The 20708-nt window shown below is 34.8% G+C and overlaps 2 protein-coding genes across 7 annotated transcripts in view; both read left to right on the top strand.

The window, feature by feature from the left end:
- Positions 1-20708, top strand: part of Fife (regulating synaptic membrane exocytosis protein fife) — a 100375-nt gene that overhangs the window by 57105 nt on the left and 22562 nt on the right. For 4 of the 6 annotated variants that reach the window (XM_076122740.1, XM_076122741.1, XM_076122737.1 and 1 more), the window contains exon 3: positions 8360-8591. In XM_076122740.1, the coding sequence (XP_075978855.1) occupies positions 8556-8591 (36 nt within the window). In that variant the 5' untranslated portion in view covers positions 8360-8555. Of the gene's footprint in view, positions 1-8217; positions 8272-8359; positions 8592-20708 lie in introns of those variants that run through there. The other 2 variants (XM_076122739.1, XM_076122738.1) reach the window with 2 other exon arrangements.
- On the top strand, positions 1686-4657 carry TfIIA-L (transcription factor IIA L). Its single transcript, XM_076122637.1, has one exon. It carries the CDS (start codon positions 2087-2089, stop codon positions 3068-3070), a length of 984 nt encoding a protein of 327 aa, XP_075978752.1. The 5' UTR covers positions 1686-2086; the 3' UTR covers positions 3071-4657.

Genomic DNA, 20708 nt, shown 5'->3' with positions numbered 1-20708 from the left:
AACACATCTTGTTGTAATACATATTTTGTTATTTTATTACTTATCACTAAAGCTTTAAACCAAAATTAAAAATACTGTGTTGAGAACTCCTTCCTCTTTGAAATCAGTTAAAATTCAGTACTGATTAACAACTAGGTACTTGCTTTACCTATTTAAATTCTGAACCACTGAAACTACAGGGTATGCCGCATTAAACACTACTTATGAGACAGGAGGTCTATTTGATATAATATATTAAGAATATAAGTGACGCATTATAGGTATAAAGGTAGTGGTATCTATACTAATATTATAAAGCTGAAGAGTTTGTTTGTTTGTTTGTTTGTTTGAACGCTCTAATCTCAGGAACTACCTGTCCGATTTGAAAAAATATTTCAGTGTTAGATAGTCCATTTATCGAGGAAGGCTATAGGCTATGTATCATCACGCTACGACCAATAGGAGCAGAGTATCAGTGAAAAATGTTACAAAAACGGGGATAATTATGATTCTCTTATGTGACGCAAGCGAAGTTGCGCGGGTCAGCTAGTTTGTAATAAAGTGGGTACATTTGTTTACGTAAGTACTCGTTTCTTTGTGCCTATAATTTGCAAAAAAAAAACTCTTTCAAACTAATAGGTACATGGGTACCTAAGCGCGAAACGCCTGTGCTGTGGAGGGAGGTCCATACACCGTGTTGGTTTCTTTATCCTAGTCGCGTTAAACGACAACGAGACGATCCGTAAAAAATAAATAATCTCAGAAACTCAATTTTTACTAATTTGTTATCACAAATTAAATCCACAGTCCACAGATATTTTTTTATCTGATCGTATATATAAAAGTCTTAGCCTACTTTGGGAAATGTTGTAAATAAATAGGTAATACTTTTGTAAATATTCTTTTAGTAAAAAAAACCTAATTACTATTTTAAAAATAATCACCGATGGTGGATCGTTTTCAACAGTAACTCTGCTCTGTGCCTTCAAACTGTAAAGCGAATGGTACCTAACAGGAAAATCACAAATCGCACAACAACAACAAGTTAGTGCAGTTTCTGCTAGGTACTTTAATTTTCCAGTTAATGTAAAGAAGCATCGACTAATTTTTGCGTAGACAGTTTTAAAGCAGACTATACTCATACAGATAAATTGGTTACTTACTGTTACTTAGAACTTATTTTTTGTTTAAAAACTGAAATAATGTTATGAGAGTTAATCATTGATTCATTAAATGAAAATAATTAATAATAATTAGTATCAAAATTCGAAATATCAATAATCACAAGTTACAATAATATTATTTGAAAAATAAATAAATTCAGACAATATTTCTTTTATGATATAACTTATTACTATTTACTATAGTAGTAGTCAACACAAGAATATTTAATATTCCGATTCCGAGGGTCATGAGTGCGCTGTCACTACTAATATTTGTGCCAACTTTTTTTAACATCTGATTTAAAAGAAATCTAATTATTTTAGGTTTTTGTTAACCACAAAGGATTTTACTAAATAAATATTATGTTTAACTAAATTAATATACTTGCCACGAGTAAAATCAATTTAATAGATAGATACGTAAAGCGCAAACTCCTCAAAAATTGGCATGTGGAACGGGGCGTCGTCGTCACTGCTCGGCTATGTTCCGTCGCGCGCCGCACTAGCGCATGCGTACTCTATACCAAAGACGTAGAAAAGAGACTGATGCCATAGACAAATTTTCATTATCTGGCAAGCAAAATCTGCTTTTTGTTTGTAGGTTATGTTTTAGTGATTAATTGTCAAAATTTATGTTGAATATTTTCATGGTATTTGCTCATAAATGGGTGGACATGAATTCGCTACTAGTGTCGTCTCGTGGGTCTTCGTTTAATTTGTCGGCGGTAATGAAGTATTTCGCATCTTTTACCCATTGAATGACTGTGTCGATCTCGGAGTATTGCTTGACATTGAGTTGTTGAATTGAGATATGAACACGAAAGTGGATACGCATTCGTCAGCTAACTATCAACAACGTGAAGTTTTCAGGCGAAACTTAATAATTTAGGTAATCAGTTCGTTTCTGTGTGGTTATTTGTATAGTGTAGGCATAAGCCGTCAACATGACGATGAGTCAGTTATCAGTAATGAAACTTTACAATACAGTAGTTGACGACGTGATAGCTGGTGTGAGAGATTGCTTTTTAGACGATGGTGTAGATGAACAAGTGTTGCAAGAACTCAAGCAGTTATGGAAGACCAAACTGCAGTCCAGTGGAGCTATGGACCCTCCTCAGCCGGAACCGCAGATGCCAGCGCCTCCGGTGCTCCAAAACTTTCCAAAAGCTAATGGCAGTAACACTATACCCAAGAGAACTGATACACATTTAGGACAGCAAGGCTCTAGCCAAAACTCCGGAGTGGAACAACATCCCCCATCTAATATAGCAGGTGCACACCCACACCATGTACTGGACCCTAACAATAAGGTGCCAGTGCAGCTCACGCTCCCAGCTCAGCCAGGTGTGCCGGGCTCCCAGCCACGCTCATTCACAATACAGATACCTGCGTCCGCATTGAATGGTAACAAATTGCACCAGGTCCTCACAGGTCCTATCATTAATGCTACTATAAGTTTACCACAGCCACTAGCCGCCACACTACTGCAACAACATATAAACTCAGCACTAGCCGGTCAACAAAATGAATTTGATGGAGGTGGAGGTGGTCGCAGTGGAGCTGCACCATTTTCCTTAGACGGTGCTTTAGACTCGTCAGATGACGAGGTCTCTAATGCCGGGGATGGATCCGATGATGCGGCCGGAGATGATGATGAGGATGAGGAGTCTCCTGAAGAGCGGGCAGAAGAAGAAGAAGAGGAGAGAGATGAGAGTGGTGGGGCTGAAGAAGAACCACTGAACTCTGAAGATGATGTATCTGATGAGGAGCCCGGTGAAATGTTTGATACTGACAATGTGGTGGTTTGCCAATATGATAAAATTACTCGCAGTCGCAATAAGTGGAAGTTCTACCTAAAAGATGGTATTATGAACTTAGCTGGGAAAGATTTTGTTTTTCAGAAAGCCAATGGTGATGCAGAATGGTGAATATTTCCTAATAAAGAACAAATAAGCTGTGTGTATTTTTATAGAAGGTGTAACTTGTTGTATCTCGAATGTTGGAATACTACTAGAAATACATAGCATGATACTTTACTGTTTCAAACTATCTGTTATAATTTATTACATTGACTTCAACCATCACAAGACGAAAAGTGTTGTATGTTGTAGATTGTGATAATACTCTAAGAGTTTTTTTACCCAAAAGGACACACATGGATAACTGTATCACAATAAAGCAAGATTCTTGTTGTTGGTACAAAACTACAAGGCAATAGCTAATTAAACTACAATTTATATATTATTACTAAAAGAATACTTCAAAATGTTGGTAAATCTTTTAAAAAATGTTTGTTTTAAATTTATCTTAGACTTGTTGCTGCTGTCGTTTTTGTTCTTTTGATTTAACTGGACAAGAAAAGTATTATTTAAATGCTCACACAGGTTGAAGTCAATGTTGAATATTTGAATGCTCATGCATATGTGTAAAACCAAACATTGGTGACGGATCAATGATTTACGAGCTTCTAAAATTAGTTATTTTCTAAATTGATTAAGTATGCTGTACATTTTGTTGTATTCTGCTATTTTAGCTTCACTAAAGTTGATACATTAAAGTAAGAATTCCTATACATGTTCTTTGTATTTATACAACAACTTTTGTGCCATAGCAAAACAATAAATCTGAAATCAGATCCATTGTACTTAGAAATTTTATTGAATACTTGGCCAAATATAGGTATTTTATGTAAAATAAATTATGTATAATATCAATTATCAGATGTGGTTTACGAACACTAACTATATTAAATTAATAATATTCCTGTTATTGCTACATTTTGATGAGCCAATAGTGCTATTATTATATTGTGATTGTGCCTATATTGTAAAACATAATAACCAAATTGCAGTGTTTATGTTTATGTAATTGTCAAATTACTACTTAGTGAAGCTGGTAGCATGTATGTAATGTCTCAAGGGGTGATGAGTCCAAATTGTAGTACTGTGTACACAGATGTATCACATAATATGTAGTTTCATACAACAAGATTTAATTAATAGATTAAGTTGAAATCTTATACTTCACCAAATCATTATTTCTTCAAACAAGTAGGTATTTCCATAAAATAATGTTTGTATATATTTTCTTCAATTTTCTATTTGTTATCTAGAATTCTTATGTACCTATTCTTAATTGATTCTAATCTTTCAACCAGTGTAAGTTAATCACAACCAAAAATTATTTCTGGTGAATGATTATAGTAATAGCACATGAACCTAACTGTCCCATAGTCACCCATACATATTATAGGATGTCTTTGTCACTAAGTTATTATATTGTGATATCTATGTTAATAAATATTCTTATTGATTAATTTCATGATGAGAGGAACATTGAAAATGTATTCTAAATTTGATTTGTAATTAAATATGATATTGATGGTACATGCAGCAAGTTCCAACTGTCTAGTTAATTCTCAAATAGATGTAATATAAGTTTCTTATGGTTTGTTTCAATCCCTTAATTAAAAACGTTTGATGAAAGTGGTAATTATAATAAAATATGTTGCAACATTTGTTGTTTTACTGCCATTAATAATTCAATAAAAAAATCTAATTATTCATTAAATAAATAGGTATCTACTTAAATAATATCGCGCGAATTGGCTTTTGGGTATATAAAGCAGGTACTAAAGACAACCACTTGCTTAATAGGATACTATTTAATAAATAATTATTGTCCTTATATCCTAGGATCTTCGTAACAAATATTCAGATTAGTAAACAAATATCTTTAATTACTATTTAATCATTTTATTGTGGCAAATACAAACAACTACCTAAATTGTAGTTACACTATTCATTAACTAGATGTCCTGTAATAAATTAATTAAGCGTTAAGCTGCGGTTATAAATTTATAACTAAAATACATTAACGTCGGGCGAAATTGGCCTAAACAAATATTTTTTTGGAATATCCATCAGTTTTTTCGTCATGTCTTTTAGTTTCGGTATACCCAATAATTGTTATGAAGCCGCTTTCAGATAAACTTTCATACAATAAGGTTAGTAACTTAGATGGATCATGCGTGCATGTAGATAGGCACATTGTCGCACTATTGAAAAACAACTCCTGAAATTAAGAGCTTACTATTGGCAGGTAGTTACCTCGTCATTAAACATTGTTTTTAAACTTATAACCCGGCAGCAACGTTCTAGTCAAACTTTATTAACTTTAACTTATTAATTTGACTCTAGTGGACGGCTTACGAATGTAGCGACGTATTTAAAGTGCTCTGTCGATTGATATACTCGTACATTATTAAGTTGTAGTAGAGCCATTAGGTAGTTGCTTCATAGTGGTAGGTATCTAAACATAAAAGACAAAGTAAGTCGCTTCAGTCGACTCTAACTGAGCCGGCTCCAATTATCTACGGTAATCCGGCGCAGCGGGCCGAGCTAGATAGCCGCCTGTAATCGACTTACGCGCGCGATTTAATATCGCACTCAATGTCCCGGCAAAATATTTACGTAATTTGCCCCGACCGGCTTTGTTCGCTGACACAAGTTTAAATCAGATAAAATACCTTCCTAGATTAAGGTGTAGGTATATTAAAATAGGGTTTTTCTTTTTACGCTATAGAAACTTAAAGGCATTTGATTGCTTTTTGTAACATCCAGCGTATTAAGTGCGTAAGCACAATACTTTACTGATTTTTGTAAAAAAAATACGAGAAAATTTGTCGATACAAATACCAATACTAAAATATTGAGCAAGTATTGAACTCAAAATTGTATTTCCCACGCAATTACTGTTGGACGGACGCTTTTGTAACATCGTAATAAAATTGTGTGCATAGCTTCCTTTTACTAGGGGAAAATCCACAATGAAACATTATTTAATAACTAATAATATTATAAAAATTCGGAGTGCCTCAGAAAAATTGGGTATAAATGTATAAAGAACTTATAGGTATACCAAGTAAACGTTTTCAGCAATAAACCTCAATACAGCTACTAAAAGGGACGCAAACTTTAACAGCTTCTGATTTGGTAAAACCTACCTGTACCTATCTTTATAGATACCTACGTAGGTAGTTAGGTAGTAAAAAATGTTAGGTACACGTAAGTGTATCTATATGTTAAGACTTTCATTAGTGTATCTAGACATATAGCAGGTACTACTTTCAAAAACTTCTTCAAATTTTCAAACACGACAAAAAAAATTAAATTCTTCGCCATCGATCGGTAAATGTTAAAGCTTATTACCAGCTAAGTCCTGTAATGTGAGTGGGAAAAGGAGTGAATAATCGTTATTTTAAAGATAATGTAGTAAAGGTAGATAGGTATGTATATATATCTACTCCAAACGTAGCAAGGTGGGCTAAATTGAACACTTTTTCCTTTTTCTCGCCCGTTATGTTTTTTCACCCTCCTTGAAAATCTTCTTGTGTACTCAGGATCATTTTGTAGTAGATATTTTTACTTGGAATTAAGTAGAAATTCCTACCGCAATTTTTTACTAAGGTTGTTAATAATTCAGTACTGGATCTATATTATTTATGAATTGCTATAGTTATTTTTATGTGAATAAAATGTCAGCTAAGTTGCTGAATACTGAAAAGCTTAAAATATATCAGCGAGGTATCGCTTTTCGATTAGCACTCGCCTACATTCGTTTTGGAACAAGACAGCTAAAACGAGATTCCGCCTAACCTGTGTGTACCTGACTAGAGAGACAGAAAATAACGAGTATCGATTCAACTAGCTCTACATTCTCCCTCTCCAAACGTGCAAGTCGACTCGATTCGGTGACACACTTTACCGGTGATAGGTACTCACAGAAGCGTGCAATTCGGTCCTCGCGTTTAGTCAATCTAGGTACCAAGTTATCGCTCTTTTATTCATTCATCTTCATATAATAAACTGTAAACAATATACCAATAAAAACATAGATGTAACAACTAAACTTTATTTGCTTTTTGTCGCAAGTGTCGCGAAACGAGACAGCGTCGGCAAAAATTTTTTCGTGCAACCGCAGACACATTTGCTCTCCTGATAGTTTTATAAAATAAGTACTAGGTTCCTAGATGTTTAGCGTGTACGAATATACAACAGCGTAGTTAATATTATGTTTGCAAAATAAACAAGATATTCCATTAATTTTAGATAAAAGTAAAATGGTTTAGTAATAAACAGTGGGAAAGTGCACGATTATAACATCTTTCACGACAATCTAATCCTTATCAATAGATCAATACTATAATTAATAAAATTTTTGATTAAAACATTTTAGAAGTACATAAAATAATAATACGTGGTACATAGCAAGCATAGGCAAGCTCACAAACATTTGTAGACGTAGGTAGACGAGTAATTCGAATGGTAAGCGAAATCGGTTTCATTTGACAATTGAGAAATAGAGAAAACGTCACGTGAAACCGTTTTCAATTAAAACAGAAATTACGTGGTTAGAGAGCTGCTACGAAACATAAAAGAGATTCTCGACTTGGTAGGTACTACGATTAGACAATCATCATGGTACCCTATTGCTTACTTGGCAGTGAATTTAATTCAGTATTTTAGCGCATAATGTCTATAAATATAAGATGAACGATATATCCACCACTTCGTCAGGTGTTATTTTGTTGTTATTCAATAAAATCATGATCCTGGGTTAAGCTATACTCTGTGTCGATTCTTAGTACTTACCTATAGTTATTTTAAACGCTCCTGTTTCCCTTTGCTGTGATACCTATAAGATTCAAATTCATGTAATAGATTTTTCACTGGATTTAAAAAAAAATATTTACGTAAGTGGTCAGTTTTTTGTGTCCATAAAATTAAAGTAACTTCTTTAAATTCAAGATATCATGTAATATATAATACCTACGAGCATTAATAATTTCGTACTTATATAAAATTCATACATATTTTCAAGTATCGTCTTTTGTCGACGCTATCCAAAGCCACTCTAAGCTTAGAGTATTATGAATAGAGACAAGAATGTACGGCATGTAGTTATATACTTAAGCATCAAGTTGAAAGAAAGACGATAAGATCCGCGAACAAAGTGCTAACCTGTTGAATGCTTATGTGGCTGGGAGTTCAGCTTCATTCTCTCTCGGCTTTCTCGACGGGGCGGTCGGCAGCCATCGAACGTGAGTCCGACTCCCCAACAATAGTAGGTACACATACCTTACACCCTCTTGTCTCCACACTAAACGTCTGTATTTTATTCACTTTGATCTCATATATCTTATTTTATCTTTTCAGGTACACTTTGGTGCGGATAAATCTGTGCTGTGCGTTATTCCGCGGTCTTATTTTAGAAGAAAAAGCCTTTGGAAAATGTCGTGTTTTGGTGGCAGCATGTTGATTCCAGATTAATGCGAAACTAGTGTTATATTTCTAAGTGGTTAGTGAGTGATGATGTGAAAGTGAAGTGGTCCTGAAAAAGGAAAGCGCCACCATGTTGCCAACAAATGTTATGTCTTTTATGAAAAAGGTGAGTGATTGATACCTAGAGCTTAAGCTTTTACTACTGTACGTTCTTTAATCCTTCAGACTTCAAAGTAGTCATTTAGGTACCCTTTTTTAGTAAAATCCTATTAATACTTAGAAGAGTATTTCTTGCAGCATAATGAGACGATATCTGAAATTCTATAGTGCTCAAAATTGTGACGAATTAAAATAAAACGTCGGATAAATTCCGTGAAAAGCAAAAGAGAAAAGTTACAGACTAAAACTAGACTCACTCATGATTAAATTGGGTTTTTCAAATACATCTTTACATCGATTTATGTATTACCTTCTATCTAACCTAGGTACTTATGGAAAGTACCTACTCGCCTAAGTAGCTACTTTTTATTCTCACTTTACCTTTCATCCGAAAATCGAGAGAATATCTTAGAGATTTCGTTTAACAATGGTTTTGATATAATTTATTCACTAAAGTGGAGACATTTAAATTTTATTACCTTACCTCTACCAAATCTCGCCCCTGAATTCAGAGGATGTCTGAAGCCCATTCGTTTAAAATTGCATACATTATACTTATTACTTTCGTCAAGACCGTATTATATTATATATTTTTGGCCTAATTAAAAGAGCACTAATTTGTTAATTATAATATGCCTCGAATTTTTCGCGATTTCGACATTTCTTTGTTATTCGAGGATAATTACCTAGTTAGATCTCATTTTAAAACTCATTCCAAAAAAGATCTGGACATCTTATCTTCAAAATAAATTTCCCATAATATAACAAATTGATATTCAATACTCTCTGTTTGTATTTATTCTCGTGATTCACACGATATATTAGATTGCAATTGCACGAAATACGGAAGGAGGCAAATGCGATACTCTCTGATCTTTAAAAAACGCTCTGCACAGTTTGTTCTGTGCACATTATAGCACTACAAAATATAAACACTGTGTAATTTGGTAATTTAGGGTCAATTACATATTTTTGCCAAAATCTGCAAAGTAATTTAAAGCAAAAAACCAACATTTACTCTCATAACTGTTCAGAATACAAATGATCACGGTTTCAGAGTAATATGTTTACCTTTGTCACTTTTAATTATATACAGAGACACGGTCGCCGGCGACAACTACCACGTTAATTACCAACGTGTACATTCACCGCGTCACGTTATCACAATATTTTTCCCTGTTATCGTAAAACTCAGCATCTGCGTACTGAAATCATTGTTTTGATTTTATTACCGGCTCGCTTTAATTAAAATTCCCTGTGGTAGTAGCTGTTCTAACATAAATTACAATGTACCCGGCCAGCTTTTCCTTTCTAATTTTTTTCAGCCTTAACTAAGACTAAAATAGGAAAAAAAAGCATAGTTACTTACGCTTGTGTTCTTCCGAACAATGAATGGAACTAGGTCAACCATTGTTAGCCAAACTTAGTTTAGTTATTTCAGTTGCAGTGCCTATTCACACACGTAGTTGATAAGGTACCGATATAAAATGTTAAAAGATTCCAATTAATTAAATTACGTCTTCTTATCTAAAATACTAACCGGTCTACTATAAAAAATAGTAGACCAGTATTACTTTGCAAAACTTTGTATTTAATAACTTGATTTTGAACTTGATAGATTATCAAGTTTTGCCCTATGTCTTTTACAAGTTACTGAAATCGCCTTACACTAAAATTGTAAAACTTATTCTCTATCTATAAAATAAAACAGAAGGTGAACTTACCCTAGTTACCTGCTCACGTATATAATTAACTGCTTTTTACAATTGTGCATTCCAGTGCATCTGCAGTTCACGTTCTTAATAAAACAAGGCTATAAATAAACTTTTGTTTTCTATACGGCTTTCGAAAGCGTTTTAATAAATGTTTTAATTAAGTGCAGTCTGAAAGTGAGCATTCCATTTATATTGTGAAGCGTCCATTGTTTTTCCCGATGCGTGAGTATCTGTGTTGTTCTGTGCAGTGTTTCGTTTATCGGGAGGCAGGTGGAAACGATTGCAGCGGCGCTGGCGGTGGCTCACTAGCGCTTCCTGTGAGATGAATTAACGCTCCGCCGAGCGGAAACGTCTTTCTTTCTCATCAAAACAATATTGTTGAGTTCCGCGCCCGCCAAACAATACCGTTTCTGAAACAAATACCCCTTTGCGGTGCTCTAAACATAATGTTCTACAACAGAGACGTGAAATTCACAAACGCAAACAATACCTCAATACACTTACCTATTTATATCACAGGAGCCGATGAAGAGCTTTTGAATGATGTCTTATTCTTTTCTTGGATATAGGACTATTCTAACCTTAATTCTTGCATCTTTTTAAAATTTAGATCTAGATTTAGATAATTATTTTTTCATAGAGTTATTGTTTGTAACCAATATTGTAGAAATTTAATACCTAAGCTATCTGCTGATATATCTTTTTCGGCTAATCTTCAAATGTACTCAAACCATAAACTAAAATGAATAAAGTTAGGCTTCTGCTGAAAAAAGAAACCCTCTTTTTTCTTCAAATTTATCACTTAAATTTGACTAAAGTCAGAAATTATGAGCAGAGTTCGATGTCATAAATGTAGTAAGTACTTATAAAATCGTTTAACTTGGGCTCGAGACGATTATAAATCTTGGTTGGCTGTAGTTAGTCTAGAGTTCGTTTATTTCAGTTTGCGTTCAAACGTCGCTTTCTACCAAAAGTTTCAAACATGTTTTAGTGGAGTCAAACATTTTCAGCCAAAGTTAACCGAAGCCAAAGCGTACGTACAAATAACTAAAATACAAGTTTCTAAAATATACCGTTAATAACTTACGATACTCTTGACATTTCTTTAATCACAACTCTAAGCAAAACTTCTTATACAAAGTTCTATATAAAAAAAACCTATTTGATATAATTGTAATGTTATCGAGATTGCTACGTCCTTGACCTTTTTGAAGTTGGACAACCTATTCAGTCATTGTGTATCCCTACCAAACGTTCTGTCACCATACCTTCACTCAATAAATCCTTTACGTTAATCGACTCACTTTGATCTTTTCTACATGGGCATTTTGGCATAGACGGATATTTCTCTACTCTTGTACTCCTATATAATATACATAAAACCACAAACGACTCAGGATACTGCACAAGAAACCCTATTTGAAGGCATAAATTCTGTTTTAATGTCCCTAATGCGGCTTAGGCCAAACATTGAGCGTGTTTACCTATACACAAACATCAATGGAAACTAACAACAAGCATATAGTTTTTATATTGTTTTGTAGAAGCGCTCGCATAAATAGTATGCAATCAATGTACATAGGTGCAGGAAAGAAGAATGGAGAATAATGGTGAGCGGAAAATCCGACTCATATTTTTTAGAAACATCCTGGCATTTGCTCAATAAGGTGGTGTGGTGTGGGGCGGGGAGATCGAGTGCTGGGTCCACTGAATGGAGCCCGCACTCAGTAATGGCGTCCCACTTTGACGACTCTATTAGCACACAGCCAGCTGCATAAAGGTGCACCTTATCAAAGCGCGCATATAAAAGCGACTCTTTCACTGAACGCTACCAGTCAACATTTTTTACCCAAAATAAATAACATAGAGTAAATGCTCCTCTTATTATAGAAATGCACATTAACGTTAATTGAAGTTAGAACATGTTGGCTTAAACGATAAGGAAACTAATGGAAATATTGTGAATAAAAACATGAATACCTATTTTTCTTAACGATTTATATCACTTTAACAATTCGAAATAGTATATTTTTTTGCATGATCATCTTTAGGTGATCCGAACTTAATCAATTTCCACACCCGATATCTGTACACACGCAAAGAACACCCAACAATTTCGATCAATTAAATTAAACACAAACTATATACAATTATATCACCTGCGGCAGATAACTAAATTGCGATGAAATCACCAGGGGTCGGCCGGTGACCTCCATTTTCCCAAAGGACAGACGAGCATTGACAGGGCAAACATGTACCCGAATGTCATCTAACATTTGGTAAATCTCTCTTAACATGTATTTCAATTTGGATTTTATCTACACATGTAGCCACTAGTTGCATTGGCTTTCAGCCTTCATATTGAGTTAATAGTAGTAGGTAACTAAATAAAAAGTTTTTATTTACTGCAAGAAAATAGAGAGTAAAATAATAATAATAAACTCCAGACTACAGGCACAAATATTCTAATATCCAATAGAAAATTTCAACAGTATTTTTCTGGCCCGGGACCTCAAGAAGAGGCTGTCATGTACTTTTTGACAATTTAACTCTAAAGTCGAAAATATGATTTACTCGATCTATCCGTATCGTACCTAACATTTAAAACGAAAAGTAAAATCACTCTGGCCTCTATGGATACATCCACATACTACATTGTGTATCTATGTGCCAGGGTTATTATGTTAATGTCTATTTCTAAACCAATTGGTTGGTTGTCAACGCAAATCACACACGTAACGCGTTTAATATTATATATTCATAGTGAGTATCTAGTTCTATACTTGGAATGATATTTCAACCCTTATCAAAATATCTTAGACGTCAACGTCGCCAGGTAAACCATTTAACTGACGCAGTCGTGATTATTGCTTACTCGTGTTAATGTCGAATTGTCGATGTATTATTCTATCAGTAATTCACCTTTTGCTAAATATAGATGATAGATTAACGTTATTTAGGTATCTTGTTATGTTTTAGTAACACATTTATACCTTAATAACATTCGCTACGTTGTTAAAAATAACTGTAAGTTAGAACTAAATTGCAGTTTTAACAATGTGTATTACAATATATTTTATTTATGATTTTCAAATAATCATATTTTTTATTACTTTGTTAAAATTAATTGCTAAAATTAGACGTAAAGCCCTTCTCCCATTACGATACGCCCGCGCGACTCTAGTCTCGGAGACTAGTCGCCACGAAGTATCTCACATACATTTGTATGGAGACTCTCACATTACGATACTGGTAGTCTCCATGCAAATGTATGTGCGATACTTCGTGGCGACTAGTCTCCGAGACTAGAGTCGCGCGGGCGTATCGTAATGGGAGAAGGGCTTAAGCTAAAACAATGAATACGCATGAATAACAAAATGGACATAATAAAAACAAATAACGAACTCGAAACTCAAACTTTTAAATCAGTGCCAATAGATAAAATGATCCGATATTAACATAACGATACTTTGTTTTCAGTTTAAATTCAGTACCTAATCCCGCTCACGTAATAATAAAACTTCGCTCAAGTATTGATTTTATCCCGGGTTGTGTTATTTCCAAGTAAATTAATATTGCTTCAGGCTATTTTTGATTCTCACTCTCAGCTTCTTACCCTTGAAGTACGCTCGACCGATATTGAAATCGTATAAAGACGAATGACGATCTCGGCACGATTTCGTTGTGAAGTACCCGTCCATATTGGTAATATGCGCTACGTACCTATGTAACATAATAGGTACCTTCTGTAGTGGTTACGGTCAGCATCTAACAATGTATTGAACCGAATCGCTATGACGTATGTAGAGGGTAGAGACACAGCCATTGTTACCGATGAATACATGTTTGGGAAGCTTTGATGTTTGTACCTATACGTGCTGTGTAGCGAGTAGCTAGACTGTATGTCGTAGTTCACGTTAAACAGCGTCAACGTTCCATACTCGTACACAAAACGCCCAATGCCAATCAAAAGGCAATTCCATCGACGTCTGGGTCAGATGGACGTTAATACCTCCCGTAAGTAATTAAACTACTTTGATGATTGCCTCATTTTGTCTGTGTGTATGTGTATAGCTGGTTAGTTGACTTATGTATTATGTATTTGAATTTTAAACAGTTCCGTCTACGTGAACGGTAGCGAGCTCCTAGTGTGTAATTAATTCTGTTCATTTTCAACTTTAGAGAAACTTTTTCAATTTGCATCATCGCGGTGTATGCAGCTGTGAATATTTATGCAACCCTCGACACAAATGTCTAATTTGCTTTACATTCTAAATAATATTTTTGAGCAACAAAGTTGCGATTCTTTGTGAGCATTCTCATTTAAATACTCGTATTTCAAAAAGCGAGTGTTCATTTTACTGTGAGAGTTACTTGATTCACTTTGATACTGTCATTTAAACCATAGATAACTACGGGTTGTAAGTATAAAATATTTTTTAGGGATTGTCAAATGAGTAAATCACTAAGTACATACATATAGTCGGTGAGCACTCGAGTCTGTGGACACAGTTCACGAGATAATGGGTTGGTGCGAACCCGCAACACGTAGCCCGGTCAAATTATGCGATTTGGCCCTCCGCCCAACTCACCCACATAGATGAAAGGCTTACTGAGGTTATACTCCTACCCCGACCCTAACATAATGGCTTATAGCGAAATACTTGTGGATTCTTGCTTGATGTAACAAAAACTTGACACACACTGCCTCATCTTAATAATGTATATTTACAATCTGCACATATTACAAAATTATATCAACGTTCTATCTAGCACATTTTAGCACTATATTTTTTCATTTCGTTTACGCTGGCGAGTAGAAGGTTCCAATCTAGTGCCATGTTTAGCTGTATGATGCCGCTCTTCTATGAAATATGTCTTAGGTAATTGTTTTGTATTGTCCTTTATTTTAAACAGCACGGCCGCGAAGATAATTTTACTTAAACATAGTCTTATTTTAATAACTAAATGCTATGTAAGATTATCGGATATTACATAAAAGTTAAAACAAACTTTGAAATGCATTAGGTAATTAATTTTTATTAAATGCATTAGTTTCCCATTTAAAAATAAATAAATTGTAACAAGATAGAGTACACGAAAACTAAAAGTTGCGGTATTGTGAGCTACGTAGCACAGCGCTACGACAACTTTTTGCCACCGCCAATTGTTTGTCCATTGCAACAATGTACACACTTAAACTTTGAACAAATTCGTTTTTGTTACCAAAACGGAACTAACAAAGCTGAGCTTAGAATAAACAATGTAGTTACGTGTAGATCGTAGATAAAAGTGTAGATCATATCTAAAACGAAGTGTTCAAACATTAGTTATCCAGCAAAACTGTATAAACCAAGATCAAGATCTAGATCAAAATCGCCAGCAGCATACGAACAGACAGGTGATTGCTGTAGTTAGTCCGTATATATCTCGGCGGCCAGTTTTTATCCGTATCACAATAAAGTGCCGAAGTTTTTTCGACATTGCAAATTACGGTTAGCGTGTCGTGACGTCGCAATTAATCTTAATCAGCAATAAATGCCACAGAATTTGTAACGTTTCTTGGGTAGTACTTACGTAAAGTTTTCTTGAGTAATGATAGCCGTTAAAGCTTCGATCGCTCGAAAAATCTACTCTTCGGCGTGTAATTACTGAAACCTTGATAGTAGTGAAATGAAAACTTATTAAATGATGTGTAAAGAGTTCAGTAGTACTGTGTTAGTTGAAAGCTTACGGGAGACGACGACATACCTCCCTCAATATTCAGTGCAAAACTTACCTGGAAACTTCAACTAATGAAATTAACCGCCAAGCACGCTGCACCTACGTAAGTACATACCTTACATTATTCACCGTCTTGCTCCAAACTTATGTAAAACATGGAAGGTAGTTATATTGTTATTAGTTAGTATCCAGTCCTTTACTATTTAATTACTATGTTTCGCAAGGCACTGTCCAGTCAATAGAAGGGTTATCGCTAGATTTATAAGGTTCATATTGTATACGAACAAAGAACTATATCTGTTCCTACAAATTCCAATTAGAAGGAACGTCGTACTGAGTATATGCCAAAAGCCACTATTTTATTTTGGCTAATGGCCTAAGTTACGTAATGTTGTGTCGTTTTACGTGACGTTATATACAGCTGTAAACAATATGCGCTGAATTTTGCAACTTGTGTTGGTATTTTCGAGATAACGTCAGTTTAGTTGGAATGTATACTATTTATGTATATTTAAGCCATTTCAAAAGCCTTTCGGGCAGCTTGAACACTTAAATTTTTGCACTAAGTTGACCACTAATCATACGATAAAATAATAAAACAAAATTAACATGTCCACAGAGATTAAGGCTAGAAGCATATGTTGGTTTTCTTTTCGCGACAAACTCGCAGTACACAAGCACAATAGGATATTAGAGATGTCGAATTGGGGTTGCATTAGGGGTTGGTTTAGTTGTAACACGAACGCAATGCGCGCACTCGGCCGTGAAGAGGATTAAAGTGGATTTAGGCGGAGATTCAGCCCGTCGCTGATTTAGATTTATTCACGTGTAGTTCCGACCGGCCGCGCTCAAACTACCTTAATGTGATTTCTGAAGGGTATCCCCATAAGTCTCGCGAGAAAGATGGCAGGCGGGAAATCTGCTAAATTACTTTCCGCACATTGTTTAACCATTGTGTTTGCGCGCGTGCCATATTTCATTGTCGGATACAAACAACTGTAAATAAATATGCCTTTATTAATTAAGCTAAAAGCGTTTTGCAAATGAAAAAGATTTGTGATAAGAATTGTTAGATTTCGGAACAGAAGCTGGAATTAAACAAATACAATGTTAAAATTACGAATTCATTATTCTGGTCGGTATTCTAAGCGAACATGCGTACAATTTTTATTCTCGGTGTCAATTAGCAACATAGTTCATTCTTGATTTTTTCCGGTGGGAATAATGATAACACAATCGTGCGATAATAAAGCTGCTATGGTCCCGAGCGCATTAATTACGACGACAAAGAGGTCGGCGGGGGATGCCGACGTACTTCTAATGAGGATACAGTTTTACATGAATAGGTACTTCCCGACTCTCTGTAATACATAAAGTCACAATATATATTATTTAAACCTAAACAAACTATTTCATAAAAAACTATGTTATAATAAATTATACTATTGTAAGGTAATCTCCTCTCGAAAACACTTATCATACTTTTCATATTAGTATTTATTGATATTAGTGTCACAGTAGTACAGAAGAGACAGCTACTCACAAAAATATTTGTTATATAAACATCCTAAAACAACTTATAACAATATAGTAGCAAATAACTTCAGCTTATAGAAACATTGTGGACAGATTTTTGACATGGGTATTCCTTTTTACTCAAGTATTTATAGTTGGGTCGTTAGTTCGTTACCCGTCCGTCGTAGCCTGCGGTGATGTTTCATAGTTTCACTTTACTATCTTGTATAATGAAAATTCTTAAGGAAAAATATTATTAATTTAGGTAAATAGAAGCCCAAATAGCTAAACCTTCCAAATACCATGAGATCCTAAATATAAACTAATCTATACTAATATGATAAACCTGAAGAGTTTGTTTGTTTGTTTGAACGCGCAAATCTCAGGAACTACGGGTGTGATTTAAAAATTTCTTTCAGTATAAGATAGTCCTTTTATCGAGGAAAGCTACATATTATCGCGTTACGAACTATAGGAGCAAAGTACCAGTAAAAAATGTTACAAAAACGGGGAACATTTTGACCCATTCTATCTTGACGCAAGCGAAGTTTGGCGAGTCAGCTAGTAAAGTATACTCTCAATAACTACAACCTATATTTTGCACTCTAGCACTTTCTATAATCGTTCTATAATCATTTATAATACTGGCTTCGTAATAAGATGATTTTAAACAGTTTTTACGTTACGTATCGTCCAAAAAATGTTGTGAATATAGCAATTAGTGTATCTTTGTATCATTTAACAATTCTTTCTTTCAGCATCTGATCTCTATGTCATTTTCGTTGAATTTGAAATTATTCTTTGCTTTACCATTAAACATGCGTTTTTAGTTTTTTTTAAGGACAAATTAATCTCGAATATTTTACTAAAAAATAACAAAAATAGTTAACAAAAAAAAATTTCGAACATTTTACTAAAAATAGCAAAAATAGTTAACAACATTTATTTTCATGCATGCAAGTTATTCGTACATTAAAGCAACAATATGTGGGTCTAAAATAAGAACAATCGTGTTGTGTGCCAGTGACGCGTAATTACATTCCTTTGTGCTGTGGGCGGGCGTAGCGCAGCCTCCTCGCAGGCGCCGCGCCGCTCGCCGCCCGCCCGCACCGACCACCGCACGCTCCACACAGACCCGCTCAGCTCACAGCCGAGATCTCGTCACGCTCATTTAACACTCATCATTGTTCCCACATATCAATATTACTAAACCAAATATATATTTATTATATCAATCATCCAGGACTTCACTTTTATTCGGATGCTCTTACAGGGGCGATTTTACAAAAGATTTTCTTAAAAGTGCTGGTGTTCTCACGCAAAATAAGATTAATTTGCTGTTATTGGATTACATTTACACAAGTCGAATAACGAATTAGGAAAGGTTGGTCCCAAGGTGATGATAAAGTAAAGGCTTACACCTCACCTGCCGTTTGCCTACAGCAATTAGAGTTGTAATGTAAATAGCGGGTTGAGGCAACAAGTGGGTCAACCAGGGCCGCGTCCGCCCCGCGGCGTCCCTCACCCCGGCCACCTCACCACTGGGTCATGAACAAGCCGTGTTCATGACCTATTTTATCTCAAAAATCTTCACCGCCAATCGAACCGCTTGTTTGTTAGCACATGATGCAGCGCTTTGAACTTACTTTATATTTCCAAGCACGTGGAAAGAGGAAAACAAGAACATCAATAGAATACATTTGTGTTTTTGTTTTTTCACGCATGTGTAGACATAACGAAACCGTTTTTCTGCAACGCCTTTACGATACAATAATACGATCTGAAAGCGTAGAAAAAATAAAGAAAGCCGAATAATAATAAATACCATATTATCAGTGGGCCTATCCGTTGTAGTAACGACGTGAGAAACGGTTCGTTGGGTCCTTTGGGATCAACGAGTCCCAACTTAAAAGTTAGGTACAATTCCGCTTACGTTTTACCCTTGAATTGTACGGAATACACAATGTGTAATGTACATTTTTCGCGAAATATAATATTTCATTGACTTTCAGGAGGTATAATAATAAGTAGGTAACTAATTTATTTAGTAAAGTGCGTTTACGATATTTCCTAGTATCGTTTTCCACTGGACTGCTTCACAAAAGTTAATGTGTAATTGCAAACGGCAGCTTCATTTATAATGCATTGAAGTGGAAAGAGCTCGGTCACGAACTTGGCTTTGTGGCGAATCCAATAATGTGAGAATAGAGGAAGCAGTGAGGGCGGTCGCGAGCGGCCGACGGCCGGCACATACTCCCCAAGGATGTACTGTGGCAGTCTCCTCACAAATGATCTAATATTCATGAATATTATATGACAACAGTCTCGGTCCTCGTATACATATTTTCGACTGCGTACCCGTTGGACCTCCAAGTTTGGACCTCACTGACTATCATGACCCTTTGGACCTCCTTGTGCCGTTTCGACCTTAAAACTTGGATTTTGCCTATACTTTAGTGCCCATTGGACCCCCTATTAAACAACGTGTTCCGTTGGACCCATTTTTTTACATCTTCGTATGAATAGCTAAAGTACAATCGTGCACAAAAGTGAGACACTTAATCAAAAATAAAACACGATGCAATAAATAAATCAATATGTTTATTCAAAGATATAAAAGCAACAACGTCAGCTTTATAGGTTCAGGGGTTTGGGCCCTGCGTTGGTGACTTAGTGAATGAGTCAGGACTTTGATTATTATATGTATAGATAAAATCACCTATTCCAATTAGATCACGTATTTACCCGATTATAAATCTTTAAGTTGGTATATTCCTACAGGTTGTACCAGAAGGGTGTGGATAATTGTTAATATAAAATAATGTGTATTATCAGTAAAATAATGTATATAAATCACAGATCAAATATTAAAATCAGTTTTATCCTAAAGTAAACAGACTGAAGATATAAAAATAATAATTATTATATTGGTAAACATATTGGTTTAAGATCACAAATTCTAATTACAATTAAATAACAGTAATGCCATTACATGATCTTTATTTTTTTAAGCAATTAAAGTACCTATATTATTGAATACAAATCATATAAATGATTATAATCACAGTATATCATAGAATTTACTTACTTTTTGCAAGCAAAAACTAAATATGGCGGCTTTTCTCAAAATTAAAACGTTGTAGCCAGACATGTCAGTGTCCTGACTTTGT

This window comes from Anticarsia gemmatalis, chromosome 14 (assembly GCF_050436995.1).
Source record: "Anticarsia gemmatalis isolate Benzon Research Colony breed Stoneville strain chromosome 14, ilAntGemm2 primary, whole genome shotgun sequence".
Classification (NCBI taxonomy): domain Eukaryota; kingdom Metazoa; phylum Arthropoda; class Insecta; order Lepidoptera; family Erebidae; genus Anticarsia; species Anticarsia gemmatalis.
Note: the sequence above shows the minus strand (reverse complement) of the source record. Positions and strands in the feature narration are given on the sequence as shown.

Coding starts and splice junctions, on each gene's coding strand:
- TfIIA-L (XM_076122637.1), top strand. CDS start 2,087: ATGACGATGAGTCAGTTATCAGTAATGAAACTTTACAATACAGTAGTT.